Source organism: Homalodisca vitripennis, chromosome 5 (genome assembly GCF_021130785.1).
Source record: "Homalodisca vitripennis isolate AUS2020 chromosome 5, UT_GWSS_2.1, whole genome shotgun sequence".
Classification (NCBI taxonomy): domain Eukaryota; kingdom Metazoa; phylum Arthropoda; class Insecta; order Hemiptera; family Cicadellidae; genus Homalodisca; species Homalodisca vitripennis.
In genome coordinates, this window is record NC_060211.1 from 103,656,297 (window position 1) to 103,676,511 (window position 20,215).

General features: G+C 34.3%; 1 protein-coding gene across 1 annotated transcript in view; it reads right to left on the bottom strand.

Moving 5' to 3' along the window:
- Positions 1-460: 460 nt before the first annotated feature.
- The window catches only part of LOC124362615 (acyl-CoA Delta-9 desaturase-like), a 28,978-nt gene continuing 9,223 nt past the window's right edge, over positions 461-20,215 (bottom strand). Inside the window, exons 2-6 of the mRNA XM_046817276.1 lie at positions 16,662-16,867; positions 15,593-15,723; positions 10,649-10,854; positions 7,597-7,782; positions 461-3,114 (exon numbers count right to left, since the gene is read on the bottom strand). Of these exons, the coding sequence (XP_046673232.1) occupies positions 2,847-3,114; positions 7,597-7,782; positions 10,649-10,854; positions 15,593-15,723; positions 16,662-16,866 (996 nt within the window). The 5' untranslated portion in view covers position 16,867 and the 3' untranslated portion in view covers positions 461-2,846. The remainder of the gene's footprint in view (positions 3,115-7,596; positions 7,783-10,648; positions 10,855-15,592; positions 15,724-16,661; positions 16,868-20,215) is intronic.

Consider the following 20,215-nt stretch of genomic DNA (forward strand, 5'->3'; position numbering starts at 1 on the left):
ACAATGAAACCGACTTTGTACCTTTTATTTTCACCATACTAGTTCCCAATTTAATTCATGGGAAATATAATATTACTTTCAATTTCAAATTTATAAAATAAATATTTGTATTACAAATACCTCATAAAATGCAATAAAATAATTGTGTTTTCATATTAAAATCACTGTTAATGTACTAAATTAAGTAAATAATATATATTATAAATTTGGCTTTAATATATCGAGTGGTTTTTTAGAAAACTGTGCAAAAATTATACACAATTATTATGGTAAAGATACAATACTAATGCTACTCTTAATCAGTTTTTACGGAATATTTACGGTGTATTAAAGAAAAAATCTTGAAGTATTACTTATTACAAATTATAATTATTACAAAGATTAATCCAAATTTTAAATGTAGGTCTAATCATTGAACATAGTTCTTAGGTGGGAACTGGTTGTAAACAAACAGACAATATTTAACTAAATACATAAAGTTTATTTTTAACCAAGGAAGTAGCTGTTAGCGAATACTTAATTATTGTGCGGTACTTTTGACTTATAATAAGAGTAAAACTATTTTTCAATTTTATTAGAAGTCAAATGTGTATTTTAAATTTTAAATTATTTGAAATGTTAATTATTTATTATTTACGTTTTGAATAAAACAGTCTCATAGATAATATTTTCAGTCAATTACACTAAATAAATAATTATATACAATACTTCCTTGTTCCCTGGTTGTTTTTTATGACAAGGAAAGTAGGCTTATCACGAGCAAAGAAAAACTTAGCTACTTAGCGCTAAATAATTTACATAGATATAAAAAGGCATTATTCTTACTAATTACAAACGGTATGGTTTGTTTATATTATATCCATACTACTACTACATACTACTATTGGTAACAAAATTGGTTTCATATCATTGAAAGCTAATCTTAGTAGAAATAGAAAATTTATATACAAGTGACAAAATGTGTGTGCTTTCAGTTTAAGGCTTATGTTACTCATTTCAAAGCGGCGAAAACCTACATTGCTACTTTTAAAAATACAATACTTATAAGCAACTAAAAAAATACTTATTCAACATCATACTGTATATTGTGTGTATATATACATATTTTCTTAATGTATGATTTTATTTTTCGTGACAGTTATTTTTTAATAGAGCTTTACGTTTACTGAAAATTATGTACTGTAATTATTACGCTTAAATAAGAAAATTAAGAGAAGCCAATTTGGTTTGTAAATTTAATCTTTCTATAATATAAATAATAGCAATGTATTTCATGTTAAAATTGATAACCAGCATACTAGTGGTGGTAAAACAGCCTGAATATCACTAACATTTTTTATTTTCTACTAAATAGACATATAGCCGTACATCATAATGTATCAAAACCCTCTTTCTATTAGGAATTAATGATTTTTTTCTCTTCAGAGGACGACACTAGAGATGTCAAAAGGTAATAGAATTACAGGTCAAGTGCAAATAATTTAAAACACCTTCCTAAAGGATAACCAGAATGATTTTTGGACGACATTGGAAAATTGGAGATGCTTTAAAATTGTTGAGTGCATTAAATATAACTTTCAAATAATTAACTGAAAGCTCAACATGTATTTTTGAATCAGATCGTAGGCGATTGTTCTCTGAAATGGGTTCTACTTGAACTATTAATCAGTTGCATTTAAAATTTCTCATAAGTATTTTCTTTCAGGAGATAAAAAAGAGTCTCTATGGTAGTATGAGAACAGTTTTTACTAGTATATTAAATCGACCCCTCTTGTGAAATTAACTTTTAAAACCCATCTTGCAGTTATTAAGATGTATTCAGACCTTTCTACCACTCAGTGTACATGCCTTGCCAATGTTGACAATTGCTTCTGTCCTAAGGCTTGCCTTTCATAATATCATCCTAGAAAAATTCCTAAAATGAACTGAATCTAGTTATTTTGATAGAAATAGGTTATCCCAAGTAATATTGCTTGGCAATGCATTAAATTTAGTAATCCTAAAATTAGCATTTTGTTCTAGTGTACTAGACTTTATAACCATAACCTACCTCTTATATCCAATATTACCTCTACTAAATAAAAAGATTATTATACTGTAAATGCTAATTTACCTCTAAAACACGGTTTAATAAATAAATAGAAACCTGGCTATAAATAACTGTATTGATCTTCACTAAATGATTATAGAACAACTAATTTTAAATTCTGATGTTCACGATAGTGCACAATCTCGACCTATGGTTATATACATTTTAACAGACAGAGAACTAAAAATATAAGAAGAGAGAAGTAATTTTCTTAAATACTATAACATTTTAAAGTTGATTTTACCTCTTTAAAAACAATGTTTATGTTTCTATTGTGTTTAACACTTTTACGTTCTTATTACGGCAATAGAGTTGTGGCAGATATCTAATTTTGAAAATATTAATACGCACCCAAATACTTAGTTTATTAAAAATTGTTATTGGTTACTTCGAATTTCAAACTTTTTTGTATGTCGTCGTTTAAACATTCAAAAAGTATAAACTTTACAAAAACATCGAAAATCATTTTGATGCGTGTTTACTCGTATTATATTTTAAAAAATCAGACATTCTGTACAACCCTACGACCATAAATAAGGCAGAAAGAATATTTGAGGTTTAAAAATAATGTTTTATGTGACAAAACTCAAGAACGTTTCACTACATCCGACTCTTAAGAGTATATTTTACATGTTACAGTGTTTTAAGCCTATTGCACTTTATAGAGACAATCCCGGTCGTATGAAAGACATTGGAAAGACAAAAGCAGAAAGTCACACAATATCCTGCACTTGTCGTAAAGCACGTGGAAGGATGGCTACTCCGGATGGGGATGCTCGTGGGTGGGATGAGTCCCGTCTCCATGCTTGGTTATCACTCTTTCGACCATTGAGGGGGAGGCGGTCTTCAGGTCGTAAGCCCAGCCTATCTTGGCGAACATGTCGATGAAGAAGGTGGTAAAGTTGGCGCGGTAATTACCCAACTCTGCCGCCTTGTAGTCCCAGGGGAACACGTGGTGGTAGTTGTGCCATCCCTCGCCCATGGCCACCAAGGACACCGATAGGTTCTGGGACGGCTTTATCCTCCTGGAGCACAAGTGGAAATTATTTATCATACGTTAAAACTGGCCACTAATTTATTTATTTATTTATTTATTTATTTATTTACATACGGTATACACCATTTCACATTTGTTATAGGTATTGAGAAAATACAAGAGGCTTGATATAAACAACTTACATAAATAGTTTACATGCATACATGCTAAAGCAAACAGAAGCAAAAAAATAAGCAAAACAAGTGCCAAATAACATCAACATCGTGAATAAAAAGAAAAATTACAACAGCAATATACTTCATAAACAAGTGCAACATGAAGGTGGAACCGTAAAAAAGACTTAATTAAAGTACCGGTAGCGTATAAAATATAGAGTTACTTATATACTACTGAGACATACATGAACAAATACAATACGAAAGAAAAAATAAAGATTAGCGTAGCCTATGTTCATTGATATATAAAAAAATCACAAGAAACCATTTCCATTTAGCAAAATATAAAACATGCTACAATATATGCAAATTTTGATGCTATTATAATAAATATATGAACAAAAGTGGTAAGAAAATAGCAAGCAATATATAACATTCACAAGAAACCATCTCTATTTAGTGAAATATACAATATGCGACAATACATGCAGGGTTTGATGCCATTAAATATAAACAAAAGTGTTAAAAAAAAACAAAAACAAAAAAAAAACAAAAACAAAAACAAAAAAACAGCAAGCAAAATATAACGTTCAGTGTCAGAGTTTCACGTGTGGCCAGAGAGATATTTAGTGACCTCCCTCTTGAATGATGTGTCGGACATGCTGAACAAATCAATATGCGCAGGAAGACCATTTCCCAACCTGTGAATTCTCGGTATTGTACTGTTGTACGCATAGTTCGTAGCGAGGAATTCCCTCTCGAAAAGCTGCACAGATCTTGAAGATGGTCGAGGACAACGAAGATTGATCCTCTCTAAAAGTCTCGGGGAATCACAAGACGACGACAAAATCTTCTTCAAGAACATCAGGTCAGCAATTTGGCGTCTGGTGCTCAAGGGTAGGAGCCCAAAGTGGCGTTGCAGATCTTCAACAGGAACCCCGTCGTAGGCAAATCCAAGTCTCAACCCAATCAGCCTGATGAATCTTATCTGAATTCTTTCAACGAGTTCAACCTGACCCAACAGGTAGGGAGACCATACAGGCGAACAGTATTCCAATATTGGTCGAACCAACTGGACGTACAGGGCCCGAAGTGTCCATGGTGAAAACCCATCTCGAGAAGTCCTAAATATAAGACCGAGGGCAATAGTGGCTTTCCTAGTAATTGCAGACAGATGCTGTTCAGGGCTCAGTGACGAGGACAAGATAACTCCCAAATCCTTAACTGTACTTGAGCGATTCAGTATGGTTCCCTCCATCTCGTAGTTGAAGACTATGACCCCAGCTGAGCGATGGAATGATTATTCTTTCTTGGCAGTAGACAGTGAGTGTGAGCTATTGCTGAGAGTGTGATATATCTAAATAGATAGATGCTAAATAAAGGTTTAAAGGTCACATATTATATACCTTGACTACTTTCCACAGATGATTCGCAGATTGAAACTTGTGCTTGGTTACAAAACAATGTTATCTAATAAACACAAATTGACTAATACTTTCTTTTTTAATGAAAGGTGAGTACATTTTCATCATAACTTTAAAACGCACGTAGAAGTTTGCTACGTGTTATCTGACGCTGGAGGAGAATACATAAGATTTATGTTTTTATTTAAGAAGGGCCAGAACGGAAATCAATGGCTTCCCACGAATTCAACATTGCATAGGACTCAGTTCAAACATCTATAGGTGTGACTATTTTCGTAACGTAACAATAATATTTATTAGATGATGCAACACAAACGACGATGATTCGCTTGCAATCGCTTGCTGGGAAGACCGAGATTGGACTTTGAAGCAATAGAAATTGTCGTACTAATCAATTGGTTAGGAAAGCCTCCACAGCCAGGAAATAAATAAATAAAAAGGGCGATAACGTTACTACCCCTGAATTCCAACGCCACAAAATGTCAAAGTGTATATAATAGTGACACCCTAAAAGTTAAAAGATTCTTGTCATCGGATAGTAGAGGAAGAAAACAAACATATATCAAGGGATCATATATCTACTAGGACAGGATACGATGTTTTCCAATAGAACAAACAGACTTAATATTTCTCCATCGCACTTGCAGAAGAAATGATTCCAGCACTGTTTACACGCTACAAATAACTTATCTCTGAAATTCTTTGAAGATTAATAACAGATTACTGCTTCCTCAGACAAAGCGACACTAATTGAGGAAACCATGTCCAGAGTCTGTTATGGCCCTGAGACCAAATAAACTTCTTCGCTAATTGACACAAGAACTTGTAGCTACAGGCGATGGTGTGGCTACATCCATGAATGGTTTCAAATATCTGTAAAAAACAACTAATAGCTGCAAGGACTCATATTGGCACTCGACGCCACACAAAACGTCAAAATTTGTGAAAATCAGTCATACCAGAACATAAAAGTTAAAAAACTAAACAAGATATTGAATGGAACAAATAATATTTACAAAATTCTGATCTACTGTCCTAGGATAATAAGAGAAGCCTTATAAAAATCCAAAAAGGAAAGTAACTACATCAGAGAATACAACATTAGAGTATGGAAAACCTGCCAAATTGTGATAAAGAAAGTTATATAGATCGCTGATTGGTCAGACTGATTATTGATTTGTTAAACTAAAACCAATCACAATAAAACTCTGCCTCCAAATAACCTGCGGATGGTATGCATTAGTTTCTGCCAGTTCTGGTCAAGCCTTATTGACTTAGCAAAAAAGATATCCATTGCACTGGTGTTACCCATTTTTGAATTAGATTAGTTTAAATTAGCTTGCAACAGAGTCGCGAAAAGGGCAACGGTTTGTGCTCAGTGTAACGGTATTTTCAGGAGGTCTACATCCAAAATAAACTCCTGGGTAAGAGGAGAGCTGATCATCTGCTGTACAGTTTGTTTTATATTAATTCCCATATATAAATAGTATTTACCAAAGCTGTATAGTCTGCGTGTACTTTGTACTCTGTACGGGCGCAATATGATGCGTTAATTAATATCTTTGAGGACCATTCATAAGCCAAAACTTCTTTTTGAAGTACAGTAGCTTCCACAGGAATGTATAAAATACAAAATACGTGATCCGCGTACTATAATCAGTACAATTAGGTTTCTTTATTAATAATCTCTCAAAACGTTTAATTTGAGAAGTAATACATCATTCCATTTCTTGAATAGATACAGTTTAGATGAAAAAAATTTCCATACTTGATATTACCTGCTATTTTTGACTGGTGGAAGGTAGTCTTTTTATATTTTATTAGATTTGCTTTTTTAAGTTCTTTTTTTTGTAGGTCAAAACGAGAGAGTTGCTATTTCAAAAGCATTCTAGCCATTTTGGGAGAAGGAAAAAAATAAAACTAAAAGTTATTCGATTATATTTGACTTTTTTACCATACAGTAGGTATGATGATCTTTTTATTTTATTTATTAAAAGATATAAAACCTAAATTGTCAAACGACACAAATTTACGTACTGATCGGCTGGGGACAATTTAGGTGTTTTTATTTTATAAATAAATATGGAATTAAGTACTTTTGAACCCCATTTCCACCCTCTCTCATTTTTGGAAATGGCGCCATATTAGTCATTTCGAAACAAAACTTGAAATACTCTAAAACGACTCACAAATGTTTGAATTTAATGGTTAAATCAGTTAAGAGAAGAGGAACCGATCTCTTTTTATCACATTCTCACGTTTCTCAAGTTAGTGGATTTCACGGACATCTAAATATAAAATTGCTTATCATAAAAAAACAAATTGTTCCTGTACCTTTTCGCAAATTTTTCATTATCTTAAAGTATTATGCCATAACTATGACTTAAATATTGCAATTAGTTAATTATGTTAATTATCTAAAATTAACAATGAAATTTTACTTTAGATACCTGAAAATCTTTTACTTTTTTTCAATAAAACGAGCGACCTCTTCGGTCTGTGATAGTAACAAAGTCTTTTCGTACGGAGTCAACATCTATCTAGAGATGCCCCAAGCGCTACCTTTTACTCGTGCATACATCTACAAAAGAGACCCTTTTGGACTGCCGCTAACGTGGGAGTAAAAAATAATTGAGTGAATTCTTTCAAAAGCAATATTACTCCTCCACAACAGCCTATTTAAATTTATTTATTTTTTCCAAAACAGATAAATTTCTATATCACTTTTGCAGACGTACTCTAGGAAGATCTTAATTTATCTTCAAGTCATCTATATCAAACTGAAAATAAAAAGATATTTTTGTAATAAATCATCTTGGGGATTTATAATTTGTTGTATAGAACATTTGATAATATACTCAAGACTAACGTGAAGTACTATTTAAGATACTTATCATTACTTGTGTCATATTAGAACTATTACACTCTTACTTGTCGTAAGGCTTGTTGCCGTAGATGTGCGCGGCGCTGTTGACCAGCCAGGTGAAGTTGAGACCCATCACGTACCGAACAAACACCATCCCCTGGATCATCAGCCTCGGGTCCTCGCCCCAGCAGTAGATCGGGATCAGTGTGGGCAGGATGAAGCAGAACACTATCTTTATTAGAGTAAAATGCCTATGAACACATGTTAAGGGTTATTACTATTTATTTGCAAGCGGTTTTGTAAGAAGATCATGTCAAAACATGGGTTGGTTGAAACCCTGTAGAAGTAATCTGAAATATTGTGAAATTGTCATCAGACGCAGACATACTTGAGGAAGATTTTAATTCTGATAACTCAAGATGGCCAAGTGGACAGATTCTACTGCAGAGTTACAATCTAGCCCTTTGTAAATAAACCAAATGTTTATGGTCTTAAGGAGCCGTTTAACGGCTTAGAAGACGTTTAATTACGGCCGTTCAATTACGATGTAGACATCGTAATTGAGGTGCTATTACATTGTAAATGAAAATGTTATTTAGTTAATTATAGGACTTTATCATTGCTGGACTAGAAATAACTACAATTTTGCATAACATAAATTAATGTGATCCGCAATAAAGTAATCCAATGATATTGGACTCAATTTTGCCATATCGCTGATGGCCACCAGTTGTCCCCGCTAAACAGATGAATGAAATCAAATGTGCTCGTACTTGTTTACCTTAACAGCTGATGATATTTGTTTATTGCAACATATGTAACAACCATACAATGCAGACGGATACGTAATTTTCCGTACACGTGAAACTATATAGCTACAGTTTTGGGCGCGGAGTGAAGAATGGTAGTTCATGAGCAACAGCCACTGTTAGACTATTTTTGCGCGAGCTGCTCTAGCAGAATGACTCAGGTGCTCTCTCCCTCATGCGCCCAGTTAAAATCTGGGCTTTCAAGAATGCACGAATAAATATGATAAAAGTGATACAGTCAATATAATGAAATTCACTGGGGATGTTTATAAGTGGAAATTTCGAGTCTATTAGCAAGGCGTGGAAATGAAGAGATGAGTGTAGATATTGTGTGAACCGACATACACGTGGTTGTGTTAGTATCTTTGTCAATTACGATGTGTAAACATCTTTAAATATTTCTCATTGTTATTCAGGCGTGGAAATGAAGAGATGAGTGTAGATATTGTGTGAACCGACATACACGTGGTTGTGTTAGTATCTTTGTCAATTACGATGTGTAAACATCTTTAAATATTTCTCATTGTTATTCAGGCGTGGAAATGAAGAGATGAGTGTAGATATTGTTGTGAACCGACATACACGTGGTTGTGTTAGTATCTTTGTCAATTACGATGTGTAAACATCTTTAAATATTTCTCATTGTTATTCAGGCGTGGAAATGAAGAGATGAGTGTAGATATTGTGTGAACCGACATACACGTGGTTGTGTTAGTATCTTTGTCAATTACGATGTGTAAACATCTTTAAATATTTCTCATTGTTATTCAGGCGTGGAAATGAAGATATGAGTGTAGATATTGTGTGAACCGACATACACGTGGTTGTGTTAGTATCTTTGTCAATTACGATGTGTAAACATCTTTAAATATTTCTCATTGTTATTCAGGCGTGGAAATGAAGAGATGAGTGTAGATATTGTGTGAACCGACATACACGTGGTTGTGTTAGTATCTTTGTCAATTACGATGTGTAAACATCTTTAAATATTTCTCATTGTTATTCAGGCGTGGAAATGAAGATATGAGTGTAGATATTGTGTGAACCGACATACACGTGGTTGTGTTAGTATCTTTGTCAATTACGATGTGTAAACATCTTTAAATATTTCTCATTGTTATTTCAGGCGTGGAAATGAAGAGATGAGTGTAGATATTGTGTGAACCGACATACACGTGGTTGTGTTAGTATCTTTGTCAATTACGATGTGTAAACATCTTTAAATATTTCTCATTGTTATTCATACTGGGTGTTCATAAAACCATCCCACAGGTTAACTTTTGAACGTTTTAGAATTTCCCTATTTTTCTCTTTCCCTATCTCTCTTCCACAATCGGGAACTGGCAGGAACCAAAGCACTTTAAATTGAATGACCAATTCGTTAACACCAAGTTTTGAGGGAGAAAATTAACGACATCGAGAAAACCAAGTTCTAACTCCCATAACAAAATTACATTTACTGTTTCACTTCCTTAATTGTTGAAATGTGAGTACGAATTGTAATTTTGTGATTATATTTATTCAAAAACTGTATATTATTATTGTCTTGGAATGTAGTAAAATACTATTAACTTTCTTGTATCATATGCTTGTAATGAAACTTTAAAATGAAAATTCTATACCCGCCAAGAAACCGAGTAAGTAACCGTAGTAAGTATACCAAGTAAGAAAGAAGTAATACCGAAGGTGGGAAATAAGCAAGCCTCTGAAGATTTCTTTTCTAGGTTCTTTGTTGATATCCTTCGGAAGTGAAAATAGAAGCACAGTTGATGACGAATAACTTAGATGTTTGATTCAGGACACTGTACCTTCGAATTCTTTATTCCATTTAGGGCTAGAAGAAAGTACTACAGATTGTTCATTGGCATTGGTCCTCACACAAGAATTCAAGGAAATATATACTGATGGTCATCAGTAGCAATTAAAAGATGACAACTTCCTTGACGTAACTCCGAGTAATACAGAACTTCTTGTACCTTTTGTACATGGTTTGTGACCAAGGAAATTAAGCTCTAGCTGTATTCAAAATTTTAAGCTCAAATTTCAGCTGAATAGAGCGGGGTATAGGTAAGAATGACTAGTTAGTACATATTAATTTCAAAAATATTTGTAACTTTTTCATTTTTTTGGAAGTGACGAAATAGTTTTGAAATTACAAATTGGGTACTTTTTTTAATTTGGTAAATCTTAGGTAAATAACGAAAGTAGCGTTAGACATCAACCATTGCATTTTAATGTTGTAGATGTTGTAGATCTAGACCATTGCATTTTAGTTGGATTTAACCCTTAGATACTGAGAAAGACTTACTTAGTATGGAATGTAACAAGAGGATCGGCAAGGATGTCGGACATGTCGACCTGAGCGCCCTTCCGCAAGACCTCCGGGTGTTTGCGCTGCATCAGCCAGCCCACGTGGGCGAAGAAGAATCCTCTATTGGAGTTGTGGGGGTCGGCGTCCGTCTCGCTGAACTTGTGGTGTACCCTGTGGTCTCGCACCCAGTCGTACACTGTGTTCTGACATAACACACTATCGTATTACTCTTATTCGGTACTGCTAAAGAGAACTCCTGTTAAATCGTAAGCTATATATAATATTCATATACCCTCTTGAAGTAATGGAAATTGAGCTTTCTGATTAAATAGAACCATGTTCGGTTTAACATTTCAAGGAGTATCTTTAGAATTTGGACCGGGTGCAAATTGTATCAGCTTAAGATGGCTATAATAGTCGATTCACCGAGTGTTGAGAGTAATGTACCGCCCACCACTGCCATGACATGGAACAGCCCGGTTCACATGCAGCCTTCTTGAGAATTCGTAAGGTTGGTAAACATTTTTTCATTGATATAATCGGTGGATTTTGTATAATAAGTTCTACAATAAAACGTCAACCTCTTCCCTCATGCGAGGGTCACTCTTACTTTGGGGAAAAGCAATATGAAAAATACCAGCAGTAAACTCGGCACTTCGAAATTCTTGGAATTCACATAGTCCACGAGGACTTTCAGAGGTTTTGTTTCCAATTGGTCATAATCACGGAGCCACGGCACGAGGGGGGTTTAGAATCACTCACAACACTCGATGACTACTTTACAGATACCATACCGGCTGCTTATTTTGATAACATTCATAAGATAAATATAATTTAATAAGTAGGATTTAGCTTAGATAGGCTGTTTTGAATAAGTTCCAATATCCGAATTTCCGAATTTAATACCCAATGGTCAATGTCAACCATGTTATGTGTGGGCCAGGGAAATTAAGCTCTACCAGTATTGACATTTTAAGCTCAAATTTCAGCTGAATGGAGTACGTTAACAAGCTGTATGAAACAAAAGTGTGTGGTATGAACTTCACACTTAATACAACTACACAATCTGCCTCGTAATATATTGGTACACGATAAACCAATATATAAAAATAAACTTATACAACGGAGTATCGAAGAATTCGACCGATCGTAACGAAAAACTTTATCGAATTTACTGTAACTGTTTACCGCATCATTACAACCTGCATCCATGTAAAGAATATAGACACCGAATTTAATGGAGTTCTCCCTTGAAATAAGTGGAACCTATTTACAAGTTTCAAGTCTTTTGGATCTTATCAAGAGTTATCGCGAAGACACGATTTTAAGAAGGACCTGTTTGGGTTTAATAAATTAGTGCATAATCAAGCCGTCAATTAAATGAAAACTTACTGTGGAGAATGAAATGTTGTTCACCACAACATCCTTGTTTGCATAATTACTTGTCTTTCTTCTTACAAATTAGTTTTCTTCGCCTTTTATATTCACACTAAGAAGTCGTACAAGGCAAGCAAACACACGGGTGCAACATTTCCGTAATATTGGCTGAAGAGATGGAATCGAGCGATGGCCGTGACGACTGTGGTCAATATTAGTGTGCGGAGATAAGTTGCGCACCTAACAGTCTGACCTTGATGAGTACATCAATACAACTCGAAATGTGCTCCTAAAGTAAATGCAAGCTTTTAACTGTACAAATAGCATGGGACGAGTTCTGTGTAAATTAGCTAGTCCGGCTGTAATGCATTTTCATTTAAGTGTTTTTATTTAAAATTTTCGAACAGACAGCATTATGAATATACTAGTCCTTGAAAAATAACGATGGCTTCGGATTAACGCAACTTATAAAACCGCTCTTAGTATTTAGCCATTCAGCATGAGATGCTCCTCGTTGAGATTTTGAGAAAAACGTAAAAACAAATTTTACAAAACACGGTTAAAATATAAAAACAAACACATTAATCATTTATCTACAATTTTCAATACCAAAAAAGACTACATGTGAACATAATGTTGGCTTAGTGAGGCGTAACATTTTACTGTTAAAACATTTCCACCTTAGGAAATACTTTCGAATCTTTCACTGAGGGCACCCTCAAAATCTACATTTTGTATTAGATTCATGCGTACATATCTGATATGAAATATGGATATGATCCGTATTATACCGTAGCTGCTTCCAACGTAACGAAGCATTTGGACAAATAAGACTACCTTCAGCGACTTATACCATGTATTTCATGATGCAAACGTTTATTTTTGCATCTCAAAACTTTAAAATGAAATGAAAATCATCTTTCCTAGTATTAGATTAAAGGCTACGTTGGGGTTACAAATAACCCAGTTATACTTGTGACATGTGGCACATGAAGAACCCATTCTAACAAAAAATGAATTAATTGAACTAACTCCAAACGAACTTGCCACGGATACACTTATCGGTGCAAATTTGAGGAGAAGTGAACAAAATATGGAATAACATAGACAAGACAGACTTTGATATTCAATTCAAACATATGTATCGGTTACGTTTCCGCCTATCTGTCTCTGTAGACAAGAAAGCTCTTGGAGATACACAATTTTAGTAGCGTATATCTTACCCGATTCTAACTTTTATCAAACTGTATCAGTGTTACCACTGAAAAAACGGTCACCACTAATCTCTCCGTTTTCTATACGGATTTTTTGAGATTTCATAAGACTTTGTAATTAACAAGACTATAAACCATCCGACAATACAATTTAAATGACTTTTGCTTTTAGCTGAGTAATTATGTTTCAGATTTAATAACTAATATTCATGGATAAACCGTTACGGAGTATAGGAGAACCCAACATGGTGTACATAACAAAAGAGTTATCTCTCATACAGACAGACAGACGGTAAGACCTTAGGACACAAAAATCATTAGAGTACTTCCTTGGACCAAAAGGAACATGCATACCTCAAGTTTCAAGTCTCTAGAACATTGTTATCAACAGTTATCGCACAGACGGACAGACTGCCCTTTGACCTTTTCACTCAAAAATCAATAAAGTCCTTCATTGGACCAAGAGGGTACCAATTTTCAAGTCTCTAGGACCTCTCCAACAAGAGTGTCGGATGGACGGAAAACTTGAAAAATGTTGGACTCCACTGCAATACTTTAATTCGATATCAAACTTATTTGCCGAGGTGTACTCACTAATCGACTAGGTCGCGCTGCGACACAAACAGTTGACCGACTTCTCGTTGACCTACAAAACAATCGGTCAATGACTGGTGGGCGTTTACAACAGTAGCGTCTTCTTGTACCTAATATGAATTATTTATATATTGAAATCACAGCAACCCACGCTCTTCATATATGGACATAATGTGGCTGTCACTTTAAAATGGAATCAGATCTTCTAGTGGATTATTAGATAATAAACTGATACACCTGTGTATCTAAGGACTCGACAGAACGTAAGAAGGTACCGCACAAACGGACAGACAGACGTACGGACTGCCCTTTGACCTGATGACTCCAAAACCAATAGCGTTCTTCCTTGCACTAAGCGAAACCTATGTACCAAGTTAATAGACTCTAGGATCTTCTAACAGAGAGTTATCCCACAGACGGACATGGGGACAAACAACTAGACGGAGAACTACCCGACGCGATAATAAGTAGGTCCTGTTAATAATTAATTAATAATCTCTAGAGAAATTAGTATATAAGACATATAAAGGGTTAATAAAAGTCTGGAAAAACTTGTTGCTGGAGAACATTGTTGTTGGATATCTTTTCTTTCCCTTCGTTGATAATATTACAAAATACGGGTTACAAAGAAATCTCTATATTACATTGTATGAAATCTTATGTGAACACCTTAAAAGTGAAAATTCACTGAATTGTCCTTAAAACTAACAATTGTTAGCTCCTCCAAAAGGTTACTGCCTATGTTGTAAGTAGTTAATTCTGAGTTGTAAAATTTTTAATTGGCCGCCATTTTATACCGGGTTAAGATAGAGACCTATAGTTTGGGTTGTTAGTTCTATTTTATCGGGACCTTCAAAATGAGAGGTTACTCGATGGAGCTTATCCTTTTAAATTTTTGAGTTGTACCCTAAATCCCCCATCTTTGGTTTTTCAACTAAGTAGTAATTATGCCCAAAAAGTACTTTATAACATGACGTGAGCCGTGAAAATATTCACAGAGGATCTCCTGACTTTTTATTAACGTTCTGTAAAAAACACTTAACTCTAAATCATACTATTCGAGGAAACTTTGGAAAGCTAGATTTTGGAAAAGTTCACTTGTCAAGTAGTGGCAGAGTTCAAATTTTGTTCATCTCTTGTGTGCAAATCGGTTGTCTTTGTGTGGTAAAATGTCCAACACGATTTCCTTATATCCGGGTAACGTCTGCTTACATCATCTCATTTCGGCAGTGTCCAAATTGTATTTATTTCTTTTAATATAACAGTTAAAGGTATTTAATTTACCGGATCACATTAAAAATATAAAAGGTCCTTTATCAGCCCACTTAAAGCCAAATTTTAGACAATTTTAAATCCGGGCTCAATAATAAATTACGAAGAAAAGTGTTAAATTATTTAGTATAAAATAAATTGTGCTTTAAAGGGATAAAATACTTTTAAAGAAATGTGGCAAGTCACATTATAAATAAAGCCATTTTCAAACTGTTATATTTTATACAAATAGAGTAAACATTATTATCCTCATCTCCAATCTTTCAACCTAATTTCAAGTTATCTCTCTAATCTCTACAATCTATCTTAGCAATGATAACAATCTACAAAATCGTAAAAAAATAAATATTTTTTGCTTTCAGAAGGAATTCTAATGGGCTGTGACGATGACCAAGTGATTGGTCTCAAGTCCATTCTCAGTAGATGTTGCAGTGCATCGGATAGACAACTAACCTAGATCTAGGTGAAGTATTGAGTCCGGTACCTGGCCAGCTACGGAGTAGCAGATGAGCAGTATAACCCTGAGAGGCCATTTCGCTTTGTAGGACCGATGCGCCCATAGCCTGTGTGCGCCTCCTGTCACGCCGAACCCGCCGATCTGGCCCACTATGTACCCTGAAACACAGAATCCAATCCTGTTATTGAAATTATGACACAGCAAAGAGCTGGCGACGATTTGGGCTATTTAGATCTTCGGCAGTTGTCAACAAAGTGGATCGTTCTTAAACAGATTCGCTGAAAAGATTCGTTCATTGTTTTCATTACTACCAGTTGTCACAAATTTTCTCAGAAATTATAAATATCCGTTTACGCCACATTTCGTTTTAATAGGAGAAGAAAATCTCACTACATTTGAACAAACAGGCATACTTGTAAAAAATTAATATTAAGTATTGATAAAACATCTAGGTAAAAAGTAATACCTTAGACTCAGCCTTACTACTTATTATTCTTTTTTTATTTAGATAGGCTATAGGGTGGTAACTTTGTTACTATCAATGGCTACAATATTTCAGCATTATTTTCTATAACAGCTGACTGATTGGAAATGTTATTAGAGGATCTAATACATAATTGAATTAAGTGGACATATTATTGTCCTATTCGAATATCAAACGCGTTCCTCATATTTCCGCACGTATCTAAGAAAATGTTCATGAAAATAATCGGATTAGTTATGTAATCCAAGATGGGAATGTTCAAAGTATTCATGAATATATATTGGACACCCTACATCAATTATGCGGCCTTCCGATTAGTAACATACTGAAGATTCGCTCAAATGTAAGAATGTTATAATGTTTTATAAAAGAGCTTTATCCTAATCACTGAAGATGTAAAACAAAGATTCTCTTCATCGTTATTGAGTAACGTTAGAGCAATGACATTATAGCTGTAGTAATGTACGTGTATGATTTTTCAAGAACATTTTTCAGCTTTTATGAAACTTTTGGCACAGGCTCTCATAAAGGTCTGAAAGACAGGTGACATGAAAACAAGATGCCTTCGGCTCAAGCCAGATTATAGGTTATGAGAATGAGCTAGGATCGTACCATATATAATGCTGATCAATCTGAACTTGTAGAGATCAAAGATGACGGTGTACAGGGCGATCAGGTGAAAGAGGCTAATGGAGATGATGTTGAGCCAGATCAGTCTCGGCTTGTATTCCTCCAACTTGGCGGGAGGCTCTACCACCACCGGCTCCACCGACGAGTTCAGGATCGTCTCGCTCTGAAGCTCATTGTTCGGAGGCATTCTGTAATATTAAGATATCATTTATTATTGTAAATTCAAAAGATTCCCCTATTTTCTAACTTATTAACAAATACTGTCCTTCAGGGTGGGAACCTAATGGAGTAACAATTCGAGACTCCAGCTCGAGCTTTTGAGATAAGCTGCGGTACATTATATTGTTTGCATGTTATATTTACTCTCAAATGTGAAGAACTAAAAAGCATTCAGGGCAGCTTACGTCACCAATGTTGTTTTCAGTTAAAGAAGTACGGCCAGTTATTGATTAGTTGTTGGTAAATTATTACGTTTTCTCGCCTCCACCAAATTCAAAAGTACTGAGACATTATCGAGTTTGGTTCTATTTTTTAAATAAAAAGTATAATAAATAAAAACGGCTTTATTTACAAGCGATTTTTGTTCATGAAAGTTTTTGTAAAATAACCAATACCAGTTACCTATAACTATATAAATGTAATCCTTAACTATATGGATAAATCGAAAAATATCTAGTAATTTATATTGTAACTAATCTTCAAATTATATTTAACTTAGAATTAGATAACCATTATATGCTCTCGGGAAGGTTTATTTAAAATTTTTGTCCCGAAGAAAGACAAACTTCTTCTGTGAATCTCTAGTCTTACTTTGCGGATTAGAAGTTTTGCAGTGGCACTAGGCAAACAATAGGTGACAGTTTCAAGGGGCGGCAAACAGAAAATGTATATAAATTACTATACTTTTTTCCGAGCAAAAAAATAGAGACAATACGAAGTACAGCGTCCTGACTTGTGAGTTCTGTGTGTGGCCTTAAAAATACTGTTTTCGTTAGCTAATTGAAACTAATTGAAATACTCACAAAACCAAATACTGTATGAGTTTGAGCTTCATAGAAACTAACAATACGTTTCTGAATCTGCACAGACCCCTCAGTCTACCAATGGTTGCTGGAGAGCGTACTTGACATGATTTACCAACTAGATGCCATTGCCAAACACGATACCAAGAGCATCGACTGCCACTGCCTCACAGACAGCTAGACTCTCACCACAGAGCACGATACCCACGCCCTGCTCACCTAGATTCTGTACAATTTACGACTGATCATCTTAAAGTAGTTTCAAAATCAGCATTGATTAAAGAAATTAATTGACGGTTTATAGGGCAAGTGAAATTGACATTCAGCAAATTGGTGACTATGTAGTTATGCATACAAGTGGGAAAATAAAGTGCACAGATTAAACAGCATAGGTCCTAGGAAACTTCCCTGAGACACAACGATTTTCTGTACCAGGGCAGTAGAAGTTCATTTTTACCCAACGACCTGACTTCCAAGTATGGCTTGATCCAACTGACTGATCTTACATAAAAGCCAAATCTAATCTTAGCTAATAAAAGCATACGACGTATTGAGTCATGGGCCTGCAAATAATCAAACATTAATAAAAAATTTGTACGACTCGCTATCTTTTCCATGAGAGACATCACTAAATACATTTCCGAGGGCTGTGCACGTGCTATGGTTATTTCTGAATCCAGGTTTTAATTTGTGGGAGAATTTCCGTTTAATTTGCTGACAATGTAAAATAATTTTATTACGTGCGGTATAGCTCGCTTCTTGACTTTTCAGTTGTTGTTCTGCCATGTTTTAACCCTTAGACGTAAAACAAGAGACTGTAATAAACCTGTTTAAATCAAAAGCATTCGTGGGTATTTGACTGCTTTTAGTTTTTTAATTCCGCACAGTGAAATCTAATATCGCATAAATAAAATCGATATTTCGCACAGCAAATTTAGGTGAATCTAGATTATAATACTTAAAGAATTACATGTTCAGGAGAACTAAACAACTAGTAGTCTAAACGCCACAAATATGACGGAAATATCTACACGTATCATTTTACTCGGCTGGTATCACATTTATTGTTGCCTTACAAACAATGCGTTGGCAATTCAAATGCAGTGATGTATGTGTTTTGCCGTTTACAATTGTGAGGGCACTTTACATCACGTGGCGTGATATGCTGAAATGAATCATATGGGCCTAGGGAGAGACTTATTGATTTGTTTGATTGATAAGTCCTGTACATCTAGATTTATTATAATTTATTTAAACAATTTTAAAAATTGAAAATTTAAGTGACGTGAAAAGCGTAGGTTTATGAAACTCCACATGTTGTTCCGCACATTACAATGTGAATATAGTTTTGTTATCCATTTCTATAATATTGCCCTAAGCATTTAGAACTGATAATTTCACAGTCTAATTTGTATAACATCTTCTCTAATGGATTCAAGACGTGTTTGTTAGAGGTAGTACCTACATGTACAGCAATACTTATCAGTATTCGTTGAAACCGTAGTACTTTCAACGATACTCTGTGGTGATATACGTACGAGTACAATAGTCAAGTACATTTTAACAATGTAACAATGTATTTTAACAATTGGTATATGAAATACCATAAACATATAATACTGTCACTGATTTTCAATTTTCAATCAACCATTCAGGCTCTCATATCATATTAAAATCTGTTAGTATTAATATTAGTTAAATATAATAGTAATAAAAATAGGTAGTATAATGAAAACAATTATCGCAGTGGATTCGTTGAGATCGTAAGGGTTCATAGCGACGAAAAGTATTTTTTGGCTAAATAAAGAATTCGATAAGATAGAGGAGACCAACCTACTTGTATTGCTTAATACTGTATTTGAAGCTTAGATAGAAACAAAATAAAGAAATGTTAGAGAACAATCTAGGATACAACGGTAAACAAAATTAGGAGAGGCCTGAATGATAAGCTGAAGCAGACAAACTTAGTTCTGAGACTGTGATAAAATTTAGATTAAAACCTTGGAATGACTGTTTACCAAACAACATCCTATTGCCTAAACATAAAACAGACTCCTAACGTCTGTTTAACACCTTTGACTGTGTAACAACCCTATAAAAACCAAAAGTAATACAGTAATAAAAATAGTGTCTGTATCATTAATTTAAATTATTTAATAAGTTTATTTATATAAAAGACTATTACAGCTGTTCTGTTAAAGCTGGTAATTTTGGTATTCAAAATCTGCCATTGCAATAAATGAAGTGTCATTGTTACCGTTTTGTATTGAGGGAATTATATGTAGTACATTAAATTATAAGTATTAAACTATATATTAATTCATTTATTTAACAGCATAGTAGTTGATGACAATATACGTATAAAAAGAAAGTGCAATGCTAAATTTCAACATGGTTGAATTCCAGACAAAAATAACGAAATGATCATAATCTGACTTTCAGGATCGCACTGGTTATTATATAAGGTTATTAGATAAGAAAAATAGAATCACTAACAAAACTTCAATTCCTAAA